A 22,372-nucleotide genomic window follows, 5' to 3' on the forward strand; every position below is an offset into this window, starting at 1 on the left:
CATTTTACACTTCAAGTCACACAATAACTGGGAAGTGACAGTGGAGAACAAGGATATGACGTAGAGAGTATGTGATATTATATCTCAACCTCCAAGAAAAGTAACTTTGAATATGTCAAGATAAGATCATATTTTATTTTGTGTCCTTTCCGCAACGGCTATAACTCATCTAGATTGTCCTCTTTTTGAAAGAATACATCTCACTGATGTGGTTGGAGTTCCTCAAATGATAGCTGATCATTCTAATGAAGTAAATATTATGGCCGTTAAATCCCAAAAAGTTGTCATTACCGAAAGTTTCATTGCCACCACAACATGTGTCAATAATAAAGATTTCCATGTTATTACCATCATAAAGTATAAAATGGGTTTACCCCTGCTCAGTAATGCGTATCACTTAATATTTTACTGTGTTTGTAGCAATCAATCATATTTTAAATATACATTTCCACCCAGTTATTTCTAACAACTAATGCATTTTACCCTCACCCTGTCATTACCGCTACACAGTAATTACCACCACAATCTACACATATTTGTTAACCTCTACTGGATGGGTGTCCCGAAATCGGGACAGTTGTTGCTCAATACGGATAATGTGACTACAATGATGTTGTAAACAAAAGCAAATTTGTCACGGACATATATATGTCTTATATGGGCAGAAAGCTTCAATTATTGTTAATCTAACTGCAGTGTCCAATTTACAGTAGGTATTACAGCGTAAAAATACCATGCTATTGTTTGAAGATAGTGCACAACAACAAAACACTTTTATCAAGCAACTGGTTTGATACATTCACCTGAAGGTAAATAATGTACTTACAGTTGAAGTCGGAAGTTTACATACCCTTAGGTTGTAGTTAATTTTTCCAACAATTGTTTACAGACAGATTATTTCACTTATAATTCACTGTATCACAATTCCAGTGGGTCAGAAGTTTACATACACTAAGTTGACTGTGCCTTTAATTTGTATTTCAAGGCCTACCTTCAAACTCAGTGCCTCTTTGATTGGCATCATGGGAAAATCAAAATAAATCAGCCAAGACCTCAGAAAAAAAATTGTAGACCTCCACAAGTCTGGTTCATCCTTGGAAGCAATTTCCAAACGCCTGAAGGTACCACGTTCATCTGTACAAAAAATAGTATGCAAGTATAAACACCATGGGACCACGCAGCCATCATACTGCTCAGGAAGGAGACGCATTCTGTCTCCTAGAGATGAACGTACTTTGATGCGAAAAGTGCAAATCAATCCCAGAACAACAGCAAAGGACCTTGTGAAGATGCTGGAGGAAACAGGTACAAAAGTATCTATATCCACAGTAAAACGAGTCCTATATCGACATAACCTGAAAGGCCGCTCAGCAAGGAAGAAGCCACTGCTCCAAAACCGCCATAAAAAACCCAGACTACGGTTTGCAACTGCACATGGGGACAAAGATTGTACTTTTTGGAGAAATGTCCTCTGGTCTGATGAAACAAAAATAGAACTGTTTGGCCATAATGACCATCGTTATGTTTGGAGGAAAAAGGAGGTAGCTTACAGGCCGAAGAACACCATTCGAACCGTGAAGCACGGGGGTGGTAGCATCATGCTGTGGGGGTGCTTTGCTGCAGGAGGGACTGGTGCACTTCACAAAATAGATGGCATCATGAGGAAGGAAAAGTATGTGGATATATTGAAGCAACAGCTCAAGACATCAGTCAGGAGTTAAAGCTTGGTCGCAAATGGGTCTTCCAAATGGACAATGACCCCAAGCATACTTCCAAAGTTGTGGCAAAATGGCTTAAGTACAACAAAGTCAAGGTATTGGAGTGGCCATCACAAAGCCCTGACCTCAATCCTATAGAAAATGTGTGTGCGAGCAAGGAGGCCTACAAACCTGACTCAGTTACACCAGCTCTGTCAGGAGGAATGGGCCAAAATTCACCCAACTTATTGTGGGAAGCTTGTGGAAGGCTACCCGACATGTTTGACCCAAGTTAAACAATTTAAAGGCAATGCTACCAAATACTAATTGAGTGTATGTAAACTTCTGACCCACAGGGAATGTGATGAAATACATAAAAGCTGAAATAAATCATTCTCTCTACTATTATTCTGACATTTCACATTCTTAAAATAAAGTGGTGATCCTAACTGACCTAAGACAGAGAATTTTTACTAGGATTAAATGTCAGGAATTGTGAAAAACTGAGTTTAAATGTATTTGGCTAAGGTGTATGTAAACTTCCGACTTCAACTGTACATTCAGTAATCTTGCTCTGATTTGTCATCCTGAGGGTCCCAGAGATAAAATGTAGAGTTGTTTTGTTTGATAAAATACAGCGTTTCACCTGAATTCTGACTTGTTCAATTTGCAACAAAACATTTTGACATAATATAAACGCTACACCTTGTTTCACCCAGTCAAGTTCAGTTTTTCTGCGATCCTCAAATACTCAAGAAGGCAACCAAACTTTTTTCATCATTCTACATGATGTATAGGCTACACAAAAGCTATTTGAGCCCACCAAGAACTGACATGATTACGCACCAATGAGGCAGGCGGTGTTCACTTGATTGACTGTATCCTGGTCCAATGACCACCTATCGTTTTGAAACATAGCTAGCTAGATAGCCAATGAGCTGGGCTTTACAGGAGTATGAGATGGTCCTTTGTCTGAGGAAAAGCCTGTGTATTCAGCACGCGCGCAACGCGGTTTAGTGTCCATTGGAAATCTAAACAAGGAAGTGGCGCATCGCGTTACGCACAGCTCGATTTAGTAAACAAAGTTTTCTGCAAATTTTTAAAGTACAATATGGCTACAAATACTGGAAAAGCTCAATCAAAGTCCAGGTATAGAGATTTGGACGAGATTACAGCAGAAACCGACCGGGAAAGTGTCACAGAACCAGTAGATGAGGACTTAGTGAATATAGTTTAGACTCAACAGCTGAAGATATGTTTTTGGAAGGAGAGGACACCACTTTAGACTGGTAAGTGAAATACGTTTTTTCTACTAATGCTAATGTAGTTGTTTGAATGGTTGCATATTATTCATTTGAGATTTTTTTGAGATTTTTTCTTTGATTGCTATTTTGGGTCTATATAAAAGCCAGTGGGGGCTGGTGACGGGAGGACGGCCCACAACAATGGCTGGAATGAAGTGGAATGGCCGGAATGGAGTGAATGGAACAACACAAAACAGACGAAAACCATGTGCTTGATACCATTTCACTCACCCCACCCCGGCCACCACTACAAGCCGTCCTCCCCTCACCAGCCTTATTTACCATTGGTGCACTCACTTCACCACACTGATTGTGTTCCCCCTACTCTATAAAATATATATGTTTATAGATATGTGTTGTTTATTTGATGTATTGATGCAGGGCTCATCCGTAAAAGTATTCGTACTGATAAAAAATAAAATAATCTGTCCAACCCCTGCTGCTGTCTCTGGATCCACACCTACCCCCGCCCGGCCATCTAGAGGTGTGAAGAGGACAGCCCAGAAGAGGCACACTGCTAGAATATGATATGGAGCCACTTCCACCAACATTTAGACCGTAAAGGCAGCCAGGACCTCAGCTGGACATGACTGGAAAGTACAACCCCCTTCATCTTCACCCCTCTACTCCTGCCACCAGTGGTGTTCACCTGTCAAAATACATAACTGCTGACATGAATGTGCCTCAGGGCCAAAAGACCACAGCAGGGAGGCGTCCTTATATTTGTATTTATTATGGATCCCCATTAGCTGCTACCAAGGCAGCAGCTACTCTTCCTGGGATCCAGCAAAATTAAGGCAGTTTATACAATTTTAAAAACATTACAATACATTCACAGATTTCCCAACACACTGTGTGCCCTCAGGTCACTACTCCACCACTACCACATATCTACAGTACAATATCCATGTGTACGTGTGTATAGTGTGAATGTTATCGTGTGTGTGTTTGTATGCATGTGTCTGTGCCTATGTTTGTGTTGCTTCACAGTCTCCGCTGTTCCATAAGGTGTATGAATGAGGGAGCTACGTAACATTTAGTATGAAGTCACCCAGGTGCCTTCACAAGAAATGTCCCATCACCTCCACTACTTTTTCTGTTACCCTCTGCTTTACAGCACAAAGAGACTGCTTTGGGACTTGTCAACAGCAGTACAATCTTGTGTAGAGGACGGAGGGTGTTCTAAATACTGTAATTGTAAATAGTGTGTAAATATATATATATATATATATATACAGTACCAGTCAAAAGTTTGGACACATCTACTCATTCAAGGGTTTTTCTTTATTTTTAAAAAATTTTACGTTGTAAAATAATAGTGAAGACATCAAAACTATGAAATAACACATATGGAATCGTGTAGTAACCAAAAAAGTGTTAAACAAATCAAAATATATTTTATATTTGAGATTCTTCAAAGTAGACACCCTTTGCCTTGATGACAGCTTTGCACACTCTTGGTATTCTCTCAACCAGCTTCATGAGGTAGTCACCTGGAAGCATTTCAATTAACAGGTGTGCCTTCTTAAAAGTTAATTTGTGGAATTTCTTTCCTTCTTAATGCGTTTGAGCCAATCAGTTGTGTTGTAACAAGGTATACAGAAGATAGCCCTATTTGGTAAAATACCAAGTCCATATTATGGCAAGAACAGCTCAAATAAGCAAAGAGAAATGACAGTCCATCATTACTTTAAGACATCAAGGTCAGTCAATATCGAACATTTCAAGAACTTTGAAAGCTTCTTCAAGTGCAGTCGCAAAAACCATCAAGAGCTATGATGAAACAGGCTCTCATGAGGACCGCCACAGGAATGGAAGACCCAGAGTTACCTCTGCTGTAGAGGATAAGTTCATTAGAGTTACCAGCCTCAGAAATTGCAGCCCAAATAAATGCTTCACAGAGTTCAAGTCACAGACACATCTCAACATCAACTATTCAGAGGAGACTGTGTGAATCAGGCCTTCATGGTCGAATTACTGCAAATAAATTACTACTAAAGGACACCAATAAGAAGAAGAGACTTGCTTGGGCCAAAAAACACGAGCAATGGACATTAGACCGGTGGAAATCTGTCCTTTGGTCTGGAGTCCAAATTGGAGATTTTTGGTTCCAACCGCTGTGTCTTTGTGAGACGCAGTGTGGGTGAACAGATGATCTCCACATGTGTAGTTCCCACCGTAAAGCATGGAGGAGGAGGTGTTATGGTGTGGGGGTGCTTTGCTGGTGACACTGTCTGTGATTTATTTAGAATTCAAGGCACACTTAACCAGCATGGCTACCACAGCATTCTGCAGCGATACGCCATCCCATCTGGTTTGGGCTTAGTGGGACTATCATTTGTTTTTCAACAGGACCATGACCCAACACACCTCCAGGCTGTGTAAGGGCTATTTTACCAAGAAGGAGAGTGATGGAGTGCTGCATCAGATGACCTGACCTCAACCCAATTGAGATGGTTTGGGATGAGTCGGACGGTAGAGTGAATGAAAATCAGCTAACAAGTGCTCGGCATATGTGGGAACTCCTTCAAGACTGTTGGAAAAACATTCCAGGTGAAGCTGGTTGGGAGAATGCCAAGAGTGTGCAAAGCTGTCATTAAGGCAAAGGGTAGCTATTTGAAGAATCACAAATATAAAATATATTTTGATTTGTTTAACACTTTTTTGGTTACTACATGATTCCATATGTGTTATTTCATAGTTTTGATATCTTCACTATTATTCTACAATGTAGAAAATAGTAAAAATAAAGAAATACCCTTGAAAGAGTAGGTGTGTCCAAACTTTTGACTGGTACTGTATATTTCACTTTGTGTGTGGTTTGTGGTGTGTTCACTTATGACATTAGATCAGTGTTGGCTGCTAACTTGGCCCTTATCTTAAATAGTTCACTTCTGTGTTGGGAGGCATTGGATCAGCATTCTCGTCGCGTCTCCTGTTAGTACCTTTTATGTAGGAAAGCTAATGATCCATCATGTATGACATTCCTGGGAGTGTGTAAACTTGTATTTTTTATTACCATAGCATTTTTGTATGTTCTCTATATTTATGTACTTGAAAATGTATCAATTTACCAATTCAGCCACTTGGAGGCCACTAGGGTACGTTTGGGCAAACTCGTGAAGGACAACTGGGTGACTTCATACTAAATGTTATGTAGCGCCCTCATTCTAGAAGGTATCAGTCTGAAACTTTGCACATACACTGTTGCCATCTTGTAGACAACATCTTATTTTTCATGTCAAAGATGATGCAACATAAATAAAAATTTGTTTTTTGTTTTGTTTTATCTTTTACCAGATCTATTGTTTTATGTTCTCCTACATTAATTTCACATTTCCACAAACTTCAAAGTGTTTCCTTTCAAATAGTATCAATAATATGCATATCCTTGCTTCAGGTCCTGAGCTACAGGCAGTTAGATTTTGGTATGTCATTTTAGGCAGAAATTGAAAAGAAGGGTCTGATCCTTAAGAGGTTAAGAAAAAATATATTTAAACAGTAAATATCACACACCTGTCTTCAGGTGTAAAGCACTTACTTGTTCTTAATATAACTACTTAAAAATGGTAAATACATAACAATTTCAACAAGTAATTACAGTGTTTATTGGAGCCTCAGTGCAGGTTTACAAGCACAGGCAGCAAACAGACATATTTATGCAATAAGGAATTAAGATAATATTTTCTAAATAAACCAAATAATCCCAAAACCCATTTTGTTTGTGATTCAGTTTTAAACTCAAATGTAATGTTTTATGATGTGAGGTAAATGCGTCCCGCGGAAGGTGTTTTGGGAAAACAGAGTAAATTCCATGTATTTTTGAATAAAATGGTCACAGCCAATACCAGTTTGGTTCCTGATAAAATGAGAAAAGTATTTATGTTGCTAAAAGTATTTTTCAAGAAACTGTGTTTTGACTGAGGGTGAAACGATTCAAGGGCTGTTTTTCTAAAGCCTACTGGCAGGTTGCTTGTTCCTCTCTTCTTAAGCCACAGTGGATTTTAAGCAATACAACACTGTTAGACAGACAAAAGACTTGGGCCGAAGATGCACAGAGTCATTTTGTTGCCTTGGTACTTGTATAGTGCATGGGATTTATAGCGGATATTTGAGCTGTTACTGTATTTGAATCTCAACACTGTCTTGGAAGTGAAGCTTTTACAGGGCCAACATGCACTACACACTTCACATTATAGCCAAAACAGCACATAACAGAGACATGCACTTCCTTCTCAGTAATGTTTGCCATACTGTATGACATCACCCATTGCATTGTTTTGACCCGATTCCCAGGTTCCCGGTCAGTGGTCTGGTTGACGGCCAATGGCACCGCGTGGCTGTGAGTGTGTCATCTGTTAGGCTGGCGCTGTATGTGGACTGTGCCCTGGTGGAGAGTGTGGACTGGGTGTACCAGGGTATGGGCATCACCCCTGAAGGCCTACTGTTGGTGGGGGTCATAGAGGGCTTCGAGACACCCTTTGAGGTAAGGACTGGACTTACCATTCCACCTCTTTATTTCCTCTCCTTTCTCTTCTTTTCCCTCTCCTCTCCAGTTCCATTCTCCTTTCCTCTGTCGTCTCTTCCTCTCCTCATCTCCTCCTCTCCCTCTCCTCTCCTCTCCTCTCCTCTCCTCTCCTCTCCTCTCCTCTCCTCTCCTCTCCTCTCCTCTCCTCTCCTCTCCTCTCCTCTCCTCTCCTCTCCTCTCCTCTCCTCTCCTCTCCTATTTTCTCCACTCCTCTACTCTCTCCACTCCTCTCCTCCCTTCCCCTGCATGTTTCCATACAACAGGATGTATCTGCCTAAATCATCATGCAACATAGGCTGTTAGGTTATACAGCTTCATCTCCTGCTGTTCTGAGTGACTCAATAACTGAGTGCCCTTGCTGTTGAATGGTAGGTAATTTATTATAGAAGATCAGTACCAGTCTGCAGGATGTAGGTACTGTCAAACCTTGTAGCCCAGAAACACTGTGAATCAGCACACTGTATAGGAACCCAATGGTCTAGCTATCCCCCTACCCAACCTGTAAGGGAGGTTAAGGGGGGTGAGATGGGATGGGGGCTCCTGTAGATCATCTCATTGCCCCCCCAGGCCCCCGCCCCCACCAACTGCCCCCATTCCCCAGGACACATGAAGACATCCCTGTGCTGTCCATAGCAGCAGCCAGAGCCAGTGTTTATGAAGGATAAGTGTTAGAGCGTACAGTATGAGTGCAGAGCAGAAGGGGGGCTGAGAGGAGAGGAGAGGAGATCAGGACAGGACAGACAGCAGGCAGCATCTGGCTTTGTGCTCAGCTCAGTCCAGAGATTGATTCTCCATCGCCTCCTCTCCCACAGCGACAGGTCTTTATGACAACCCCTCCGAGGATCGAGCTTCCTCTCTCTGAGGTGGTGACAGTCTTCTCCCGCTAGGTTCCTCTTTACTGGAACTTTAGCACACCTCCATTTTTCACCTTAACTTTCATCCACTTCAGGACAACCAGGGGAGGAAAACACCTTCTCCTGTCTGTGTCTTAAGTGTTTATTGTCAGTTGATCCTTTTCCTTTGTCCACAGTTGCAGCACAATAAAGACTGATATAGATGAGGCCTCTGCTAACGGAGTTTCGTGAAGGCTTTAAAACCAGTTTCAAGTGGTTTGTTGTTCCTCCACAGGGGAAAGGTAGGCATTTGTGCAGACAGTTCCTTTAGGTCTGTGAATATATACTGAAAAAAATATATAAACGCAACATGCAACAATTTTGAAGATTTGACTGAGTTACAGTTCATACAAGGAAATCAGTCAATTGAAATAAATAAATTAGGCGCTACTCTATGGATTTTAATTGACTGGGAATACAGATATACATATATTGGTCACAGATACAGTACCTTTAAAAAAAGGTAGGGGCATGAAACAGAAAACCAGTCAGAATTTGGTGTGACCACCATTTGCCTCATGCAGCGCGACACATCTCCTTCACAGTTTTATCGGGCTGTTGATTGTGGCCTGTGGAATGTTGTCCCACTACTCATCAATGGCTGTGTGAAGTTGCTGGATATTGGCGGGAACTGGAACACACTATAATACACGTCGATCCAGAGCATCCCAAACATGCTCAATGGGTGAGATGTCTGGTGAGTATGCAGACCATGGAAGAACTGGGAAATTTTCAGCTTCCAGGAATTGTGTACAGATCCTTGTGACATGGAGCCGTGCATTATCATGCTGAAACATGAGGTGATGGCGGCGGATGAATGGCACGACAATGGGCCTCAGGATCTCGTCACTGTATCTCTGTGCATTCAAATTGCTATCGATAAAATGCAATTGTGTTCGTTGTCCGTAGCTTATGCCTGCCCATACCATATCCCCACCGCCACCATGGGGCACTCTGTTCACAATGTTGACATCAGCAAACCGCTCGCCCACACAACGCGATACACGTGGTCTACGGTTGTGAGGCCGGTTGGACGTACTGCCAAATTCTCTAAAACGACATTGGAGGCGGCATATGGTAGAGAAATTAACATAAAATTGTGGACATTCCTGCAGTCAGCATGCCAATTGCACGCTCCCTCAAAACTTGAGACATCTGTGGCATTGTGTTGTGTGACAAAACTGCACATTTTAGAGTGGCATTTTATTGTCCCCAGCACAAGGTGCACCTGTGTAATGATCATGCTGTTTAGTCAGCTTCTTGATATGCCACACCTGTCAAGTGGATGGATTATCTTGGCAAATGAGAAATGCTCACTAAACAAATTTGTGCACAACACTTGAGAGAAATAAGCTTTTTGTGCATATGGACAATTTCTGGGATATTTTATTTCAGCTCATGAAACATGGGATCAACACTTTACATGTTGTGTTTATATTTTTGTTCAGTGTACCACAGTGTCTAGTAGTTTTGCGGTAACTTTCCCAAATTCCCAGGTTTTCCAGAAATGCTGGTTGGAAGATTCCTGGAATCAGGAGAGAAGAAGCAGGGAATCCAGAATCCCTCAACCAGCAGTTCTGGACAACCTGGGATCTTTTGAACATTTCCAGAATTTTTCACCACTAGTGTCTAGATAGCACAGTGTCTGTTGAGACTCAACTCTGCATTGCTACCTCTCTAGATGAACCCACCCATCCCGTACTAAAAGAGGATTAGTCTACTGAAAGACAGAGCTTAGTGGGTAAGAGCGTTGTGCCAGTAACCGAAAGGTCGCTGGTTCTAATCCCAGAGCCGACTAGGTGAAAAATCTGTCGATGTGCCCTTAAGCAAGGCACTTAACCCTAATTGCTCCTGTAAGTCGCTCTGGATAAGAGCATCTGCTAAATGACATAAATGTAAATGTAAAGACAGACAGACAGGAATGCCCTTGAATCCACTGGCGTTTCGGAAGAGGATTTTGAGTGATTTTAGAAGATGAGATCAGGATTGATGCTGAAGGAACAGGTTGTGATAGTGTATGAGACAGAGATATTGTTAGTGTAGGGACAGCACTGCTTGGTGGATGGAAAAGTTAAAAGGATAGTTCACCCAGATTACAAAATTACATATAGTTTTCCTTACAAAACCAAAGCATGGACTGCTGTCTTACCTTGTCCATAGACTACTTACAGGGTAAGGAAACCAATATATTATTCTGTAATTTCAGTGAACTGTCCCTTTAATGCACCATGAGCTTTAGACAGAGAGCCTTAGTTAGCCCTGTGCCCTGCCAGGAACTCCTCCAACACACTCAGACACACAGACGTATACATGTTCATTTCTACATTTATTCATTAAACCATGCTTCATTTGGATACATTACTTTAGTCATGGCACATTAGGAGCAAAAAGAGAGAGGTGGGGAAACAGTATGGATATTGTGTGTTGTATTTCTCTTTCTGTCCTCCCCACACACTCTCTCATTCTTTTTCTATCTTTCAATCTCTCTCTTTCTCTCTCAATTTGATTTAGCTTCTAACAATTATTTAGTCCATATTTCACGCAATAAAGTTTTGTTTAGTTTAGTTTGGCACTGTAATTATAAGCCATATTTTGTCATCATTAAATGTTTGATGTGTAAACAGTTAAGGAATGTATGGTCTGAGTCTATAGCGAAAACACAGACACAATTGCATTTTACACTGTATACGCATGTTTACATTCTTCAAAAAATATGAATGATGTCTGGTGCTCTTTGTCTGCGGCGAAGGGAGTGATCTATCTTTTTAATGTAAAATGCTTAACATTTAATCACACACACAGACCCTCACACGCGCTAACACACACACTTCTAAACATAGCTTGGGGGCAGGAGAACGCTAGCTGGTGTAGATCGATGTCTCTTCATCATATTTGTCTCAGTGTCTCAAATCAAATCAAATTTTATTTGCCACATGCGCCGAATACAACAGGTGTAGACATTACCATGAAATACTTACTTACAGCCCTTAACCAACAATGCATTTCTTTTTTTATAAAAAAAGTAAAATAAAACAAAAAAGTGTTGAGAAAAAAAGAGCAGAAGTAAAATAAAATAACAGTAGGGAGGCTATATACAGGGGGGTACCGGTGCAGAGTCAATGTGCAGGGGCACCGGCTAGTTGAGGTAGTTGAGGTAATATGTACATGTGGGTAGAGTTAAAGTGACTAACAGAGTTAAATGTGGGTAGAGTTAAAGTGACTAATGTATAAATAATTAACAGAGTAGCAGCAGCGTAAAAAGATGGGGAGGGGGTGGGGGTGGGGGGGCAGTGCAATAGTCCGGGTAGCCATGATTAGCTATTCAGGAGTCTTATGGCTTGGGGGTAGAAGCTGTTGAGAAGCCTTTTTGGACCTAGACTTAGTGCTCCGGTACCGCTTGCCGTGTGGTAGCAGAGAGAACAGTCTATGACTAGGGTGGCTGGAGTCTTTGACAATTATGAGGGCCTTCCTCTGACACCGCCTGGTATAGAGGTCCTGGATGGCAGGAAGCTTGGCCCAAGTGATGTACTGGGCCGTACGCACTACCCTCTGTAGTGCCTTGCGGTCGGAGGCCGAGCAGTTGCCATACCAGTCGGTGATGCAACCAGTCAGGATGCTCTCGATGGTGCAGCTGTATAACTTTTTGAGGATCAGAGGACCCATGCCAAATATTTTCAGTCTCCTGGGGGGGAATAGGCTTTGTCGTGCCCTCTTCACGACTGTCTTGGTGTGTTTGGACCATGATAGTTCGTTGGTGATGTAGACACCAAGGAACTTGAAGCTCTCAACCTGTTCCACTACAGCCCCGTCGATGAGAATGGGGGCGTGCTCAGTCCTCTTTTTTTTCCTGTAGTCCACAATCATCTCCTTTGTCTTGGTCACGTTGAGGGAGAGGTTGTTATCCTGGCACCACACGGCCAGGTCTCTGACCTCCTCCCTATAGGCTGTCTCATCGTTGTCGGTGATCAAGCCTACCAATGTTGTGTCGTCGGCAAACTTAATGATGGTGTTGGAGTCGTGCCTGGCCATGCAGTCATAGGTGAACAGGGAGTACAGGAGGGGACTGAGCACGCACCCCTGAGGGGCCCCCGTGTTGAGGATCAGCGTGGCGGATGTGTTGTTACCTACCCTTACCACCTGGGGGTGGCCCGTCAGGAAGTCCAGGATCCAGTTGCAGAGGGAGGTGTTTAGTCCCAGGATCCTTAGCTTAGTGATGAACTTTGAGGGCACTATGGTGTTGAACGCTGAGCTGTAGTCAATTAATAGCATTCTCACATAGGTGTTCCTCTTGTCCACGTGGAAAAGGGCAGTGTGGAGTGCAATAGAGACTGCATCATCTGTGGATCTGTTGGGGTGGTATGCAAATTGGAGTGGGTCTAGAGTTTCTGGGATAATGGTGTTGATGTGAGCCATGACCAGCCTTTCAAAGCACTTCATGGCTACAGACGTCAGTGCTACGGGTAGATAGTAATTTAGGCAGGTTATCTTAGTGTCCTTGGGCACGGGGACTATGGGGGTCTGCTTGAAATTATTGATGAAGCCAGTGACTGATGTGGTGTACTCCTCAATGCTATCTGAAGAATCCCGGAACATGTTCCAGTCTGTGCTAGCAAAACAGTCCTGTATCTTAGCATCTGCGTCATCTGATCACTTTTTTATTAACCGAGTCACTGGTGCTTCCTGCTTTAGTTTTTGCTTATAAGCAGGAATCAGGAGGATAGAGTTATGGTCAGATTTGCCAAATGGAGGGCGAGGGAGAGCTTTGTATGCGTCTCTGTGTGTGGAGTAAAGGTGGTCTAGAGTTTTTTTTTCCTCTGGTTGCACATTTAACATGCTGATAGAAATTAGGTAGAACGGATTTAAGTTTCACTGCATTAAAGTCCCCGGCCACTAGGTGCGCTACCTCTGGATGAGCGTTTTCCTGTTTAGTTATGGCCTTATACAGCTCATTGAGTGCAATCTTATGCCAGCATTGGTTTGTGGTGGTAAATAGACAGCTATGAAAAATATAGATGAAAACTCTCTTGGTAAATAGTGTGGTCTACAGCTTATCATAAGATACTCTACCTCAGGCGAGCAAAACCTCGAGACTTCCTTATTATTAGATTTTGTGCACCAGCTGTTGTTTACAAATATACACAGACCGCCACCCCTTGTCTTACCGGAGTCAGCCGTTCTATCCTGCCGATGTAGCGTATATTCCGTCAGCTGTATGTTGTCCATGTCGTCGTTCAGCCACGACTCGGTGAAACATAAGATATTACAGTTTTTAATGTCCCGTTGGTAGGATAACCGTAATATTAGGTAATCTAATTTATTTTCAAATGATTGAACATTGGCTAATAGGATTGATGGAAGAGGCAGTTTACTCGCTCACCGTCGGATCCTTACAAGGCATCCCGACCTACGTCCATGATATCTCCGTCTCTTTCTCCTGCGAATGACGGGGATTTGGGCCTTGTCGGGTGTCTGTAAGATATCCTTTGCGTCCCACTCGTTGAAGAAAATATCTTAGTCCAATACGAGGTGAGTAATCGCTGTCCTGATATCCAGAAGCTCTTTTTGGTTATAAGAGACGATGGCAGAAACATTATGTACAGAATAAATTACAAATAACGCAAAAAAACACACATAATAGTACAATTGGTTAGAGGGCTGTAAAACGGCAGCCATCTTCTCCGGCGCCACTCTTCTCCGCCGCCACTCTTCTCAGAGGCCCTGACTGAGGAAGGGTCCTCTGGGGATTATGTCTGAACACAGTGACCTCTCGTGACCTCTGGGGGTCAGGTGAGTGTGTTTGACGGCTTTGTCTCCACAGGGCCAGTTCCGACAGCTGACGTTCCTGATGGGCGACACAGACGCCGCCCACCACCACTGCACTCTCCACCCTGCCCAGTGTGGGGGTGCTGGGTTCAAGTCCCCCCGCTCCCCACGGACCAACCACGCCCTGGAGGTACGCTGCAGCTCTCAACAACATTAGACTGATCCAAACGAACGTTTAGACAATGTTTTACTGACACAGAAAAACGTTCAAACAATGTTATGCTGACCCAAAATAACGGTTAAACAACATAAAGGGAGGGAGAGGGGGGACGCTTAGGAAAGATTGAGATCATGTTCTAGTGGTCTCTGGTCAAAAGTAGTGCACTATAAAGGCAATTTGAGACGTAGCCAGGGCGTTTGCTTGTTCATTAGTTTTGCGCTGTACTGTTTTAATTCCCTCTCTTTCCACCCAGAAGCTCCTGCTGTCCTCAAATGAACTGGAGGACCTGCTAGAGAGATCCAAGGACTCCTCTTTCTTGGACGTGCAAGTGGGGAAGACTGTGAGTATAATGCTCTATCTGATTCAAGGGGAATCCCAAGTCTAGCTGAATGTAATTAACCTTTATTTAACCAGGAAAAGACCCCTGGGGTAAGAAACCTCTCTTGTAAAGTGGGACCTGGCAAATGCTCTGTGCTCTGTTTCTACCTGCCATGATTTAGACAGAAACGGCCCTGTGACTGGATTCACAGATTAAGTGCTTCTCTTGGGCTTGGTTTGGCACAGGATGGACTCCTTGTTGCATTACCGTGATACATGCTGATGGTTTAATCAAGGCAACTGACCAGCAGTATAGGCCGCACGGTGTAGATTCTAGAATAGTCCCCGGCTGCAGCCACAGCCAGTGCCATGCAGACAACAGAGAAGGGATCTCCCCAGGTTTCTCATTAATCCCAATATAAAACACCCCTGTTCTGTTCTGTTTTGTTCCATCATAGACAGGGAGGACTATGATTAATTAGCATTGTGGGCCTGAGACCCCAACCAGCCCTGCTTGTCTTTGGCTGTGTGTGTGTGTGTGTGTGTGTGTGTGTGTGTGTGTGTGTGTGTGTGTGTGTGTGTGTGTGCATGCGTGTGTTTTGAGCTTGTAGGCACACTTAAAGCGTCATATTATGATGAATAGCAAATGCCTCAGGGTGCAAATTAAATGTTAATATATGGGCCAAAGCATATGAGCGGAGTGGAGCGGTGAGAATCTCAGCTCCTCGCTCACAGAGCTGTTCACCCCTCCGCTCCCCCCGCTCAAAGCCACATCAGGCCAATCCGCTCATTATCGCTCAGCGCTCAACGCAGTTTGCATCGCGCTCCACTCAAATCGCCCCCCCCTGCTCGCTCACTTTTAGCTTAAACCACAGCCTTACCTTATCTCCCCGAGTTTGTTGCATACAGACTCATCTCGGATTATCCATTCTGTCTTGAAACAGGGATCTAACACTGATGCTAAAATGAGATGTTTATCAGTATAGTATATTCCATAGCGAATTGACACGCTGTTTGCCAATGTTTCTGCAAAAGCTGCGATGCCCATTGGAAGTGCAGCGTGAGCAGGGATTTGATTTCTGTGACAGCAGGGAGGATCATCCCCAGGTTCCCCAGCTCCTTCTGCATTTTGTCTGTGAGGTCTGCCAGTGGTGTCAGCACACTGACAAGGTGCGTCAGCTGCCGTACTTGATTCAGGGTGATGTTAGCAACATTAGACGGGTCTTTTTGGAACAACCGGATGAACGACTGAATCATCCGCAGCTGGCTGGTCCATCGAGTGGCGCAGGCATTTGTGGGGCAGACACCTAATTGGTCGGTTTCCTCTGTGTTCAGGGTGTTCTTGTGTACACTTTTCACCAGGTGCCCGACTTTCACTAACAGCCTATTAATGTTGTTGTGCTCGTTAACGGCGTCTTTGATCGCCAGCTGAAGCATGTGAATGGGGCATCTCAGATGTAAATTGACACAGTAAAGTACTGATTTATCATAGTTTCTACATTAGTGGTTATCACTTCCACATGGACTTGCGAGGGCGCAGGTGGTCCCTCATCCTCCTCTTCATGTTCTGCGCTGCTGCTGGCATCCGCGGTCACTTCACCCTCAGCCTCCTCTTCAGTGCCAGGGAGGAGGTTAAACGCCTTGATCATGTTGCTGGCACTGTCAGTGACGCCCCCAGAACGTCCCATCAATGAAACTGGCCACGATGCCAAGGAAGCTGTGCCCTCTTCTACTGGTCCAAATGTCCGCTGACAGAACGAGCCCATCACCATTTTGCAGTAGGTCTTGCAGTTTGGCTTCCATCTCTTCCAGGGCATGTGGCATGAGCGTGTCCCGTACGGTGTTGTAGCATGGGGGGGTGTAGCCCGGTTGAGCTGCGCTGGCGAAGTGTTGCATCTCTTCGCGTTCTCCTTTACTCAGCGGTTCATAGTCCATGTAAATCATTTTTTTAAATGCTACATCCAGCTCTCTTTTTCTCTCCCTTGTTATGGTTGGGCCTTTGCGTGCAGTCAAGACACTTTTGAATTCCTCAACCCTTTTCTCTTGTTGCTGCTGCTGCTCCTCTCGCTCTATAAAATACAAATTCATGGACGACACAAATTAAATTAAACAGATGGATTCTGGGTCAGGCTTGAGCATGCTTCAGACACGTGGTGTGAGCGAGCGAAATTGGAGCGGGACATAGGGCGACGCTCTGTCCTTTTAAAAATGCCGCTCTGCGCTCTGTCCAAAATCCGCCCGTTCGCGCTCCACGCTCGCTCGCGCTCCACTCCGCTCACATGCTCTGATATGGGCACACAAGGAGCTCTTATCTCAATAATTAATCTTACATACACAAACTTCCTCAATTATTTTCACTTGGATCCTGAGAATTATATCACAACTATGTGATAATATTACTTATCGTCATGATATATCTTTTTGATTTTGATTAAGGTGTAATGTCTCAGTTGTGTTTAGTTTCTTATGCTAAATAAACGTATTCCTGAAATAATGGTCGTATTTGGCAGCATTATAGGCTGATATGGAAACACAGTCCATGTTAAAGGCACAGCCAGATTTAACTTAGAATTTTGCACTATATGCAAATGTATGAATTATTCAAACAGATACATTTAATCTGGAAGTCTTTACACATGGCTAAGGGAGTGATTGTTATCTTCCTTTCTAACAAGGTTTCCAGCCAACCTTTTTATACAATTAAAGTACATTGGATAAAAAATGTCATGACAGGCCTGATGGAAACAGAACATTTGTTGGTACACTTTCCAAATGTCGGTAAAACTAAATACGCTAGACAAGGTGGGATCTTTTTATTTAGGTAAAATGAATAATGCGAGAAATGTCGGTGGAAACACTTTTATGCGCAAATATTGATATAATAATCATCATATCGAAGTAAACTAAGTCACGTGATGGCATGTTATGTGGTCCTCCCATTACAACTCGTCGGGGAAGCATGCAGTTTATTAGGCTACAGATCAAATAAGTTATGATAAACTTCACATGGTGGTGAAAGTGCAAGATGAGCTTGATGCTCGTTTCCAATATCGAGGGTCTTATTCTGGTGACATGATTATCAAATCAAATCAAATGTAATTGGTCACATACACATTTTGTTTGCAGATGTTATTGCGGGTGTAGCGAAATGCTTGTGTTCCTAGCTCCAACACTGCAGTAGTATCTAACAATTCACAACAATACGCACAAATTAAGAAATATATAAATATTAGGACGAGCAATGTCTGAGTGGCATTGACTAAAATACAGTAGAATACAGTATATACATATGGAATGTTGTAAAACAGTATGTAAACATTATTAAAGGGACTAGTCTTCACCACATTGTCTCTGTGGGTGGACCATTTCAGATTGTCAGTTATGTGTACGCAGAGAAACTTGAAGCTTTTCACCTTCTCCACTGCGGTCCTGTCGATGTAATAAGGGCGTGCTCGCTCTGTTGTTTCCTGAAGTCCACGATCAGCTCCTTTGTTTTGTTGAGGGAGAGGTTATTTTCCTCCTGTAGGCTGTTTCGTCATCGTTGGTAATCAGGCCTACTACTGTTGTGTCATCTGCAAACTTGATGATTGAGTTGGAGGCGTGCGTGGCCACACAGTCATGGGTGAACAGGGAGTACAGGAGGGGGCTGAGCACGCACCCTTATTGGGCCCCTGTGTTGAGGATCAGCGTAGTGGAGGTGTTGTTTCCTAACCTTCACCACCTTGGGGCGGCCTGTCAGGAAGTCCAGGACCCAGTTGCACAGGGCGGGGTTCAGACCCAGGGCCTTGAGCTTAATGATGAGCTTGGAGGGTACTATGGAGTTGAAGGCTGAGCTAGAGGAAAATGAACATGCTTGGCTGCCGTTTGACAAATACAAATAATCCATAATAATAATCTCATCATGTAGGCTATTGGCCTACCCGTACTGTATTTGCAAGCTGTTGGCTAGAGCACACGTGCCAATACCAGAGTGAGCACACTCGGTATATAACGCAACATTTTGTGTGAGAAAACCATCAGAGTTGAACATGCGATGAAAACCCATTTAACTTTTTTATTAGGTACATGGGAATTGAACTGCAAAAGGTATTTTTATGTGCACTATGTCATCACGAACAGCCTTTATCCACAACAAGTCAATTTGATGGAAACACATCTCTGGTGGGAGAATTGTAGAATATTCGCATGAAAATCGGTTGCCAATTGGATGGAAACCTAGCTTCTGAGAATAAGCTTTTAAAACATTTTAAATCATGCCGTGCCATGCCCTGTGTCCACCTACTGCACCTGGCACTAACTGAAGTCAGCAGCACAGCGTTACGATGCCAACTACATCCACTACAGTTCCTCTGCTCTGTTGGCTCTCTACTAGAAGGAACTTCTTAGGCAGTGCATGATGAAGGCTCCAGTCCTGAGACCTGAAACATACTGCGTCTCACTACCAACTGGCACCCTATTCCCTATTCAGTATAATACACTAGTTTTGTCCCGAGTCTTATGGCCATAGAGCTCTTGTCAAAAGTAGTGCACTATGTAGGGAATTGGGTGCCATTTTAGACACAGCCCACATTACCTGAATGTGTTTCTCTTTGACCAAGGTCTGCTCTCTGCTCTCTGCTCTCTGCTCTTTGAAGCCGAGGCCTCTGTAGACTGTGATTGTCGAGGCCTGTTGTTGCGGTTCCTGACTTTGATGCATGTTCCGTCTGGGACCTCAGCCCCCTTGACAGGTGCTCCATGTAGTGCCGCGGCACTCAAGTTGTTAATCATCAACTCCCACAATGCACCCCAAAGATATGAAACACTGGTCCTAGGTTAGGGTCCTAGGTAAAGACATCATTACTAAAGCCAAAGCAATGAGTTTTAACATTAGCTGATGGTTTTGAACCTTCATAACCCAAAGTCCAGAAGTCTCAACACCAGCAAATGTCAGTTTGAGAATTGGACTGCACTGGAATTTCCCATTGTGTGTGAGTTGTTAACAACTAAACTATTGTGGTAATCCCAAGCTGAGATGCTATGTCTTAATGCTCAAGGATTGGCTGGTGTGTTTAGGATTGCAAGCCTCACCATTTCTGCTTGATGATGCATGACAATGTTTGTGTGTGTAATATGCGCTTCCAACAGACTGGAAGCCATTTGGTTTTAGAAATAGTTTAGATCCGACTAACACTTTGTCCCTAAGACTACATATTTTAGAGAGAAACATGGACACAGGCCTGCGGTTCAGAAATATTCCACAATATACAGTGCTTAACAACCCAACTGTGTTTTCCCCTCCAATCTCTTGGGAATACTTTTATAAAATGTCCTAAATTATTTATTTCAACTGTCAAGTTAAGGACCAAAAACAAGTGGGAAAAAACATCCATCATTAATTTGACACTTTCCATGACTGTGTAAAGCCACCGCTTTCATACTGTATAATATTCTCTTTAAAGATAAGCTTGGCTGCGTTTTCCTTTTTTAAATTACTTTACCCAGCTAGCATTTTCATGTCTTTGCATAGCCTATTGTTAGTTTTGATTTGGCATTGAGTGATATCTTTTTAAGCTTAAATTACACTGTTTCATCTGAAACAGCTACTGTCAGACGTTTGTAATTCAGTTAAGTATTTTAAGCAACAAGAGAAACGTGTTGTGATTTTATCACTGAAGCTTTGTGTGTACTGTAGTGTTTAATAGATCTAAAGGAACTGATCTTGATGTTTTGTTTTTAATTGAACAAAATCCCTCTAAGGATGTGGGGCTAGTAAAACCATGTGTTTTCTTACTCTAATCCATATTGGTCATGCACAAATAACCAACTTACAGTTGCGTCACAAATCACCCAGCAACCTCACAAGGCACCATGTTGGAAGACCAGAGTCAGGTTTCTTTGCTTTTCTGACAGTTCTTGAGTCTTATCTCCTTGGTGTTTCATGATTGCGAGTAATCCGTAAAAATATGTTTTTCCTGTTGTCTTTCCTGCCTTGTTAGAGCAGCCAAATACTGCACTGAAATTGACTGTGGTGATGAATCAACTAGTTTTAGGCACTGTTACCATGCAGCTTGGGGTAGCCACTCAGCTGTTGTTGTCAAAAGAATTGATGCGGTGGACTTCCAACATGGCCGCCAGAAGGCGTCATACATCAACTGGCAACACTCTATATTGTGCTACCACAATGGAATGCATGATGTCATTGCTAAAATACTACTGATCAGAGTCCTTAGAATGTAAGGTCAGTTAGCGTTGCTACTGATTAAGCTGAAAACAATGCAGTCTGGCAGACATGAGAGAGAAAGAGTGGCCTTGGGCTTATAGACACAGCATACAGGCACAGACACAGATGTGTGAGGGAGGGTCAGTCAGTCTGTTGCTCAGCACAACGCAGGGCAGTGCAAACAGGGTTATCACTCAGAGCACATGATGAAGCGCGGTGCAGGGACTATGTTAAGGGCAGACTGCCCACATAAAAAATACTACAGTTTACTATAGAATACTATAGTACTTACTGTATAATTGTGTAGTATACTGTAGAATACTATACTCCACACACTGTAGTATCCCTCGGTCATGTGTAGAACTTACTATATAATTTTGTAGTATACTGAGGAATACTATACTACACAATGTAGTATCCCTCGATCGTGTAGTGCTTACTATATAATTTTGTAGTATACTGTAGAAATCTATACTCCACACTGTAGTATCCTTTGATCATGTGTAGTACTTACTATAGAACTGTGTAGTATACTGTAGAATACTATACTCCACACAGTAGTATCCCTCGATCATGTAGTGATTACTTTAGAATTTTGTAGTATACTGTAGAATACAGTGGTTCCTCAATTAAATGTTTTGAGCTTATGCTGCAACAGTTTGTGGTAGATGGTGGCAGATGGTGGTAAATTGCGTCATTCTGTCGTTGCGCCACATTATCACAAGGGGGAGATAGAACGCTGATCTAATCTAAATTGTGGCACAAATTGAGAGAGAACTTGGGTAAATACAATGGTGCAATTACTCTTGACATGTGGACTGACTATTTTTTTTTTTTTAAAGGCACAGTGGCTTTTGTTTTCTCTCCCTCTAAAAACAGAAATAAATCATTCTAAATAACAAACTGGTTTTATTTACCACAGTGTGAAAGAGTGATAGCCCCTCTATATAAAGTGAGTTTCTGAAACAAAGAAAATAAAATTGTATTTGTCACATGCGCCGAATACAACTTTACCGTGAAATGCTTACTTATAAGCCCTTAACCAACAATGCAGTTCAAGAAATAGAGTTGAGAAAATATTTACTAAATAAACTAAGGTAAAAAATAAAATAAAAAGTAACAATAAAATAACAATAACGAGGCTATATAGAGGGGGTACCGGTACCGAGTCAATGTGCGGGGGTACAGGTTAGTCGAGGTAATTTGTACATGTAGGTAGAGGGAAAGTGACTATGCATAGATAATAAACAGCAAGTAGCAGCAGTGTAAAAACAAAGGGTCAATGTAAATAGTCCGGGTGGCCATTTGATTAATTGTTCAGCAGTCTTATGGCTTGGGGGTATAAGTTGTTAAGGAGCCTTTTAGACCTACACTTGGCGCTCCGGTACCGCTTGCCGTGCGGTAGCAGAGAGAACAGTCTATGACTTGGGTGACTGGAGTCTTTGACAAT

At 42.8% G+C, this 22,372-nt stretch overlaps 1 protein-coding gene across 1 annotated transcript in view; it reads left to right on the forward strand.

The window, feature by feature from the left end:
- Window positions 1-2,951: 2,951 nt before the first annotated feature.
- Window positions 2,952-22,372, forward strand: part of LOC121583498 (collagen alpha-1(I) chain-like) — a 79,653-nt gene continuing 60,232 nt past the window's right edge. The window contains exons 1-4 of the mRNA XM_045213249.1: window positions 2,952-2,986; window positions 7,298-7,487; window positions 14,241-14,375; window positions 14,659-14,745. Coding sequence (XP_045069184.1) covers window positions 2,952-2,986; window positions 7,298-7,487; window positions 14,241-14,375; window positions 14,659-14,745 — 447 coding nt within the window. The remainder of the gene's footprint in view (window positions 2,987-7,297; window positions 7,488-14,240; window positions 14,376-14,658; window positions 14,746-22,372) is intronic.

This window comes from Coregonus clupeaformis, unplaced genomic scaffold (genome assembly GCF_020615455.1).
Source record: "Coregonus clupeaformis isolate EN_2021a unplaced genomic scaffold, ASM2061545v1 scaf0094, whole genome shotgun sequence".
In the NCBI taxonomy this organism is placed as follows: Eukaryota; Metazoa; Chordata; class Actinopteri; order Salmoniformes; family Salmonidae; genus Coregonus; species Coregonus clupeaformis.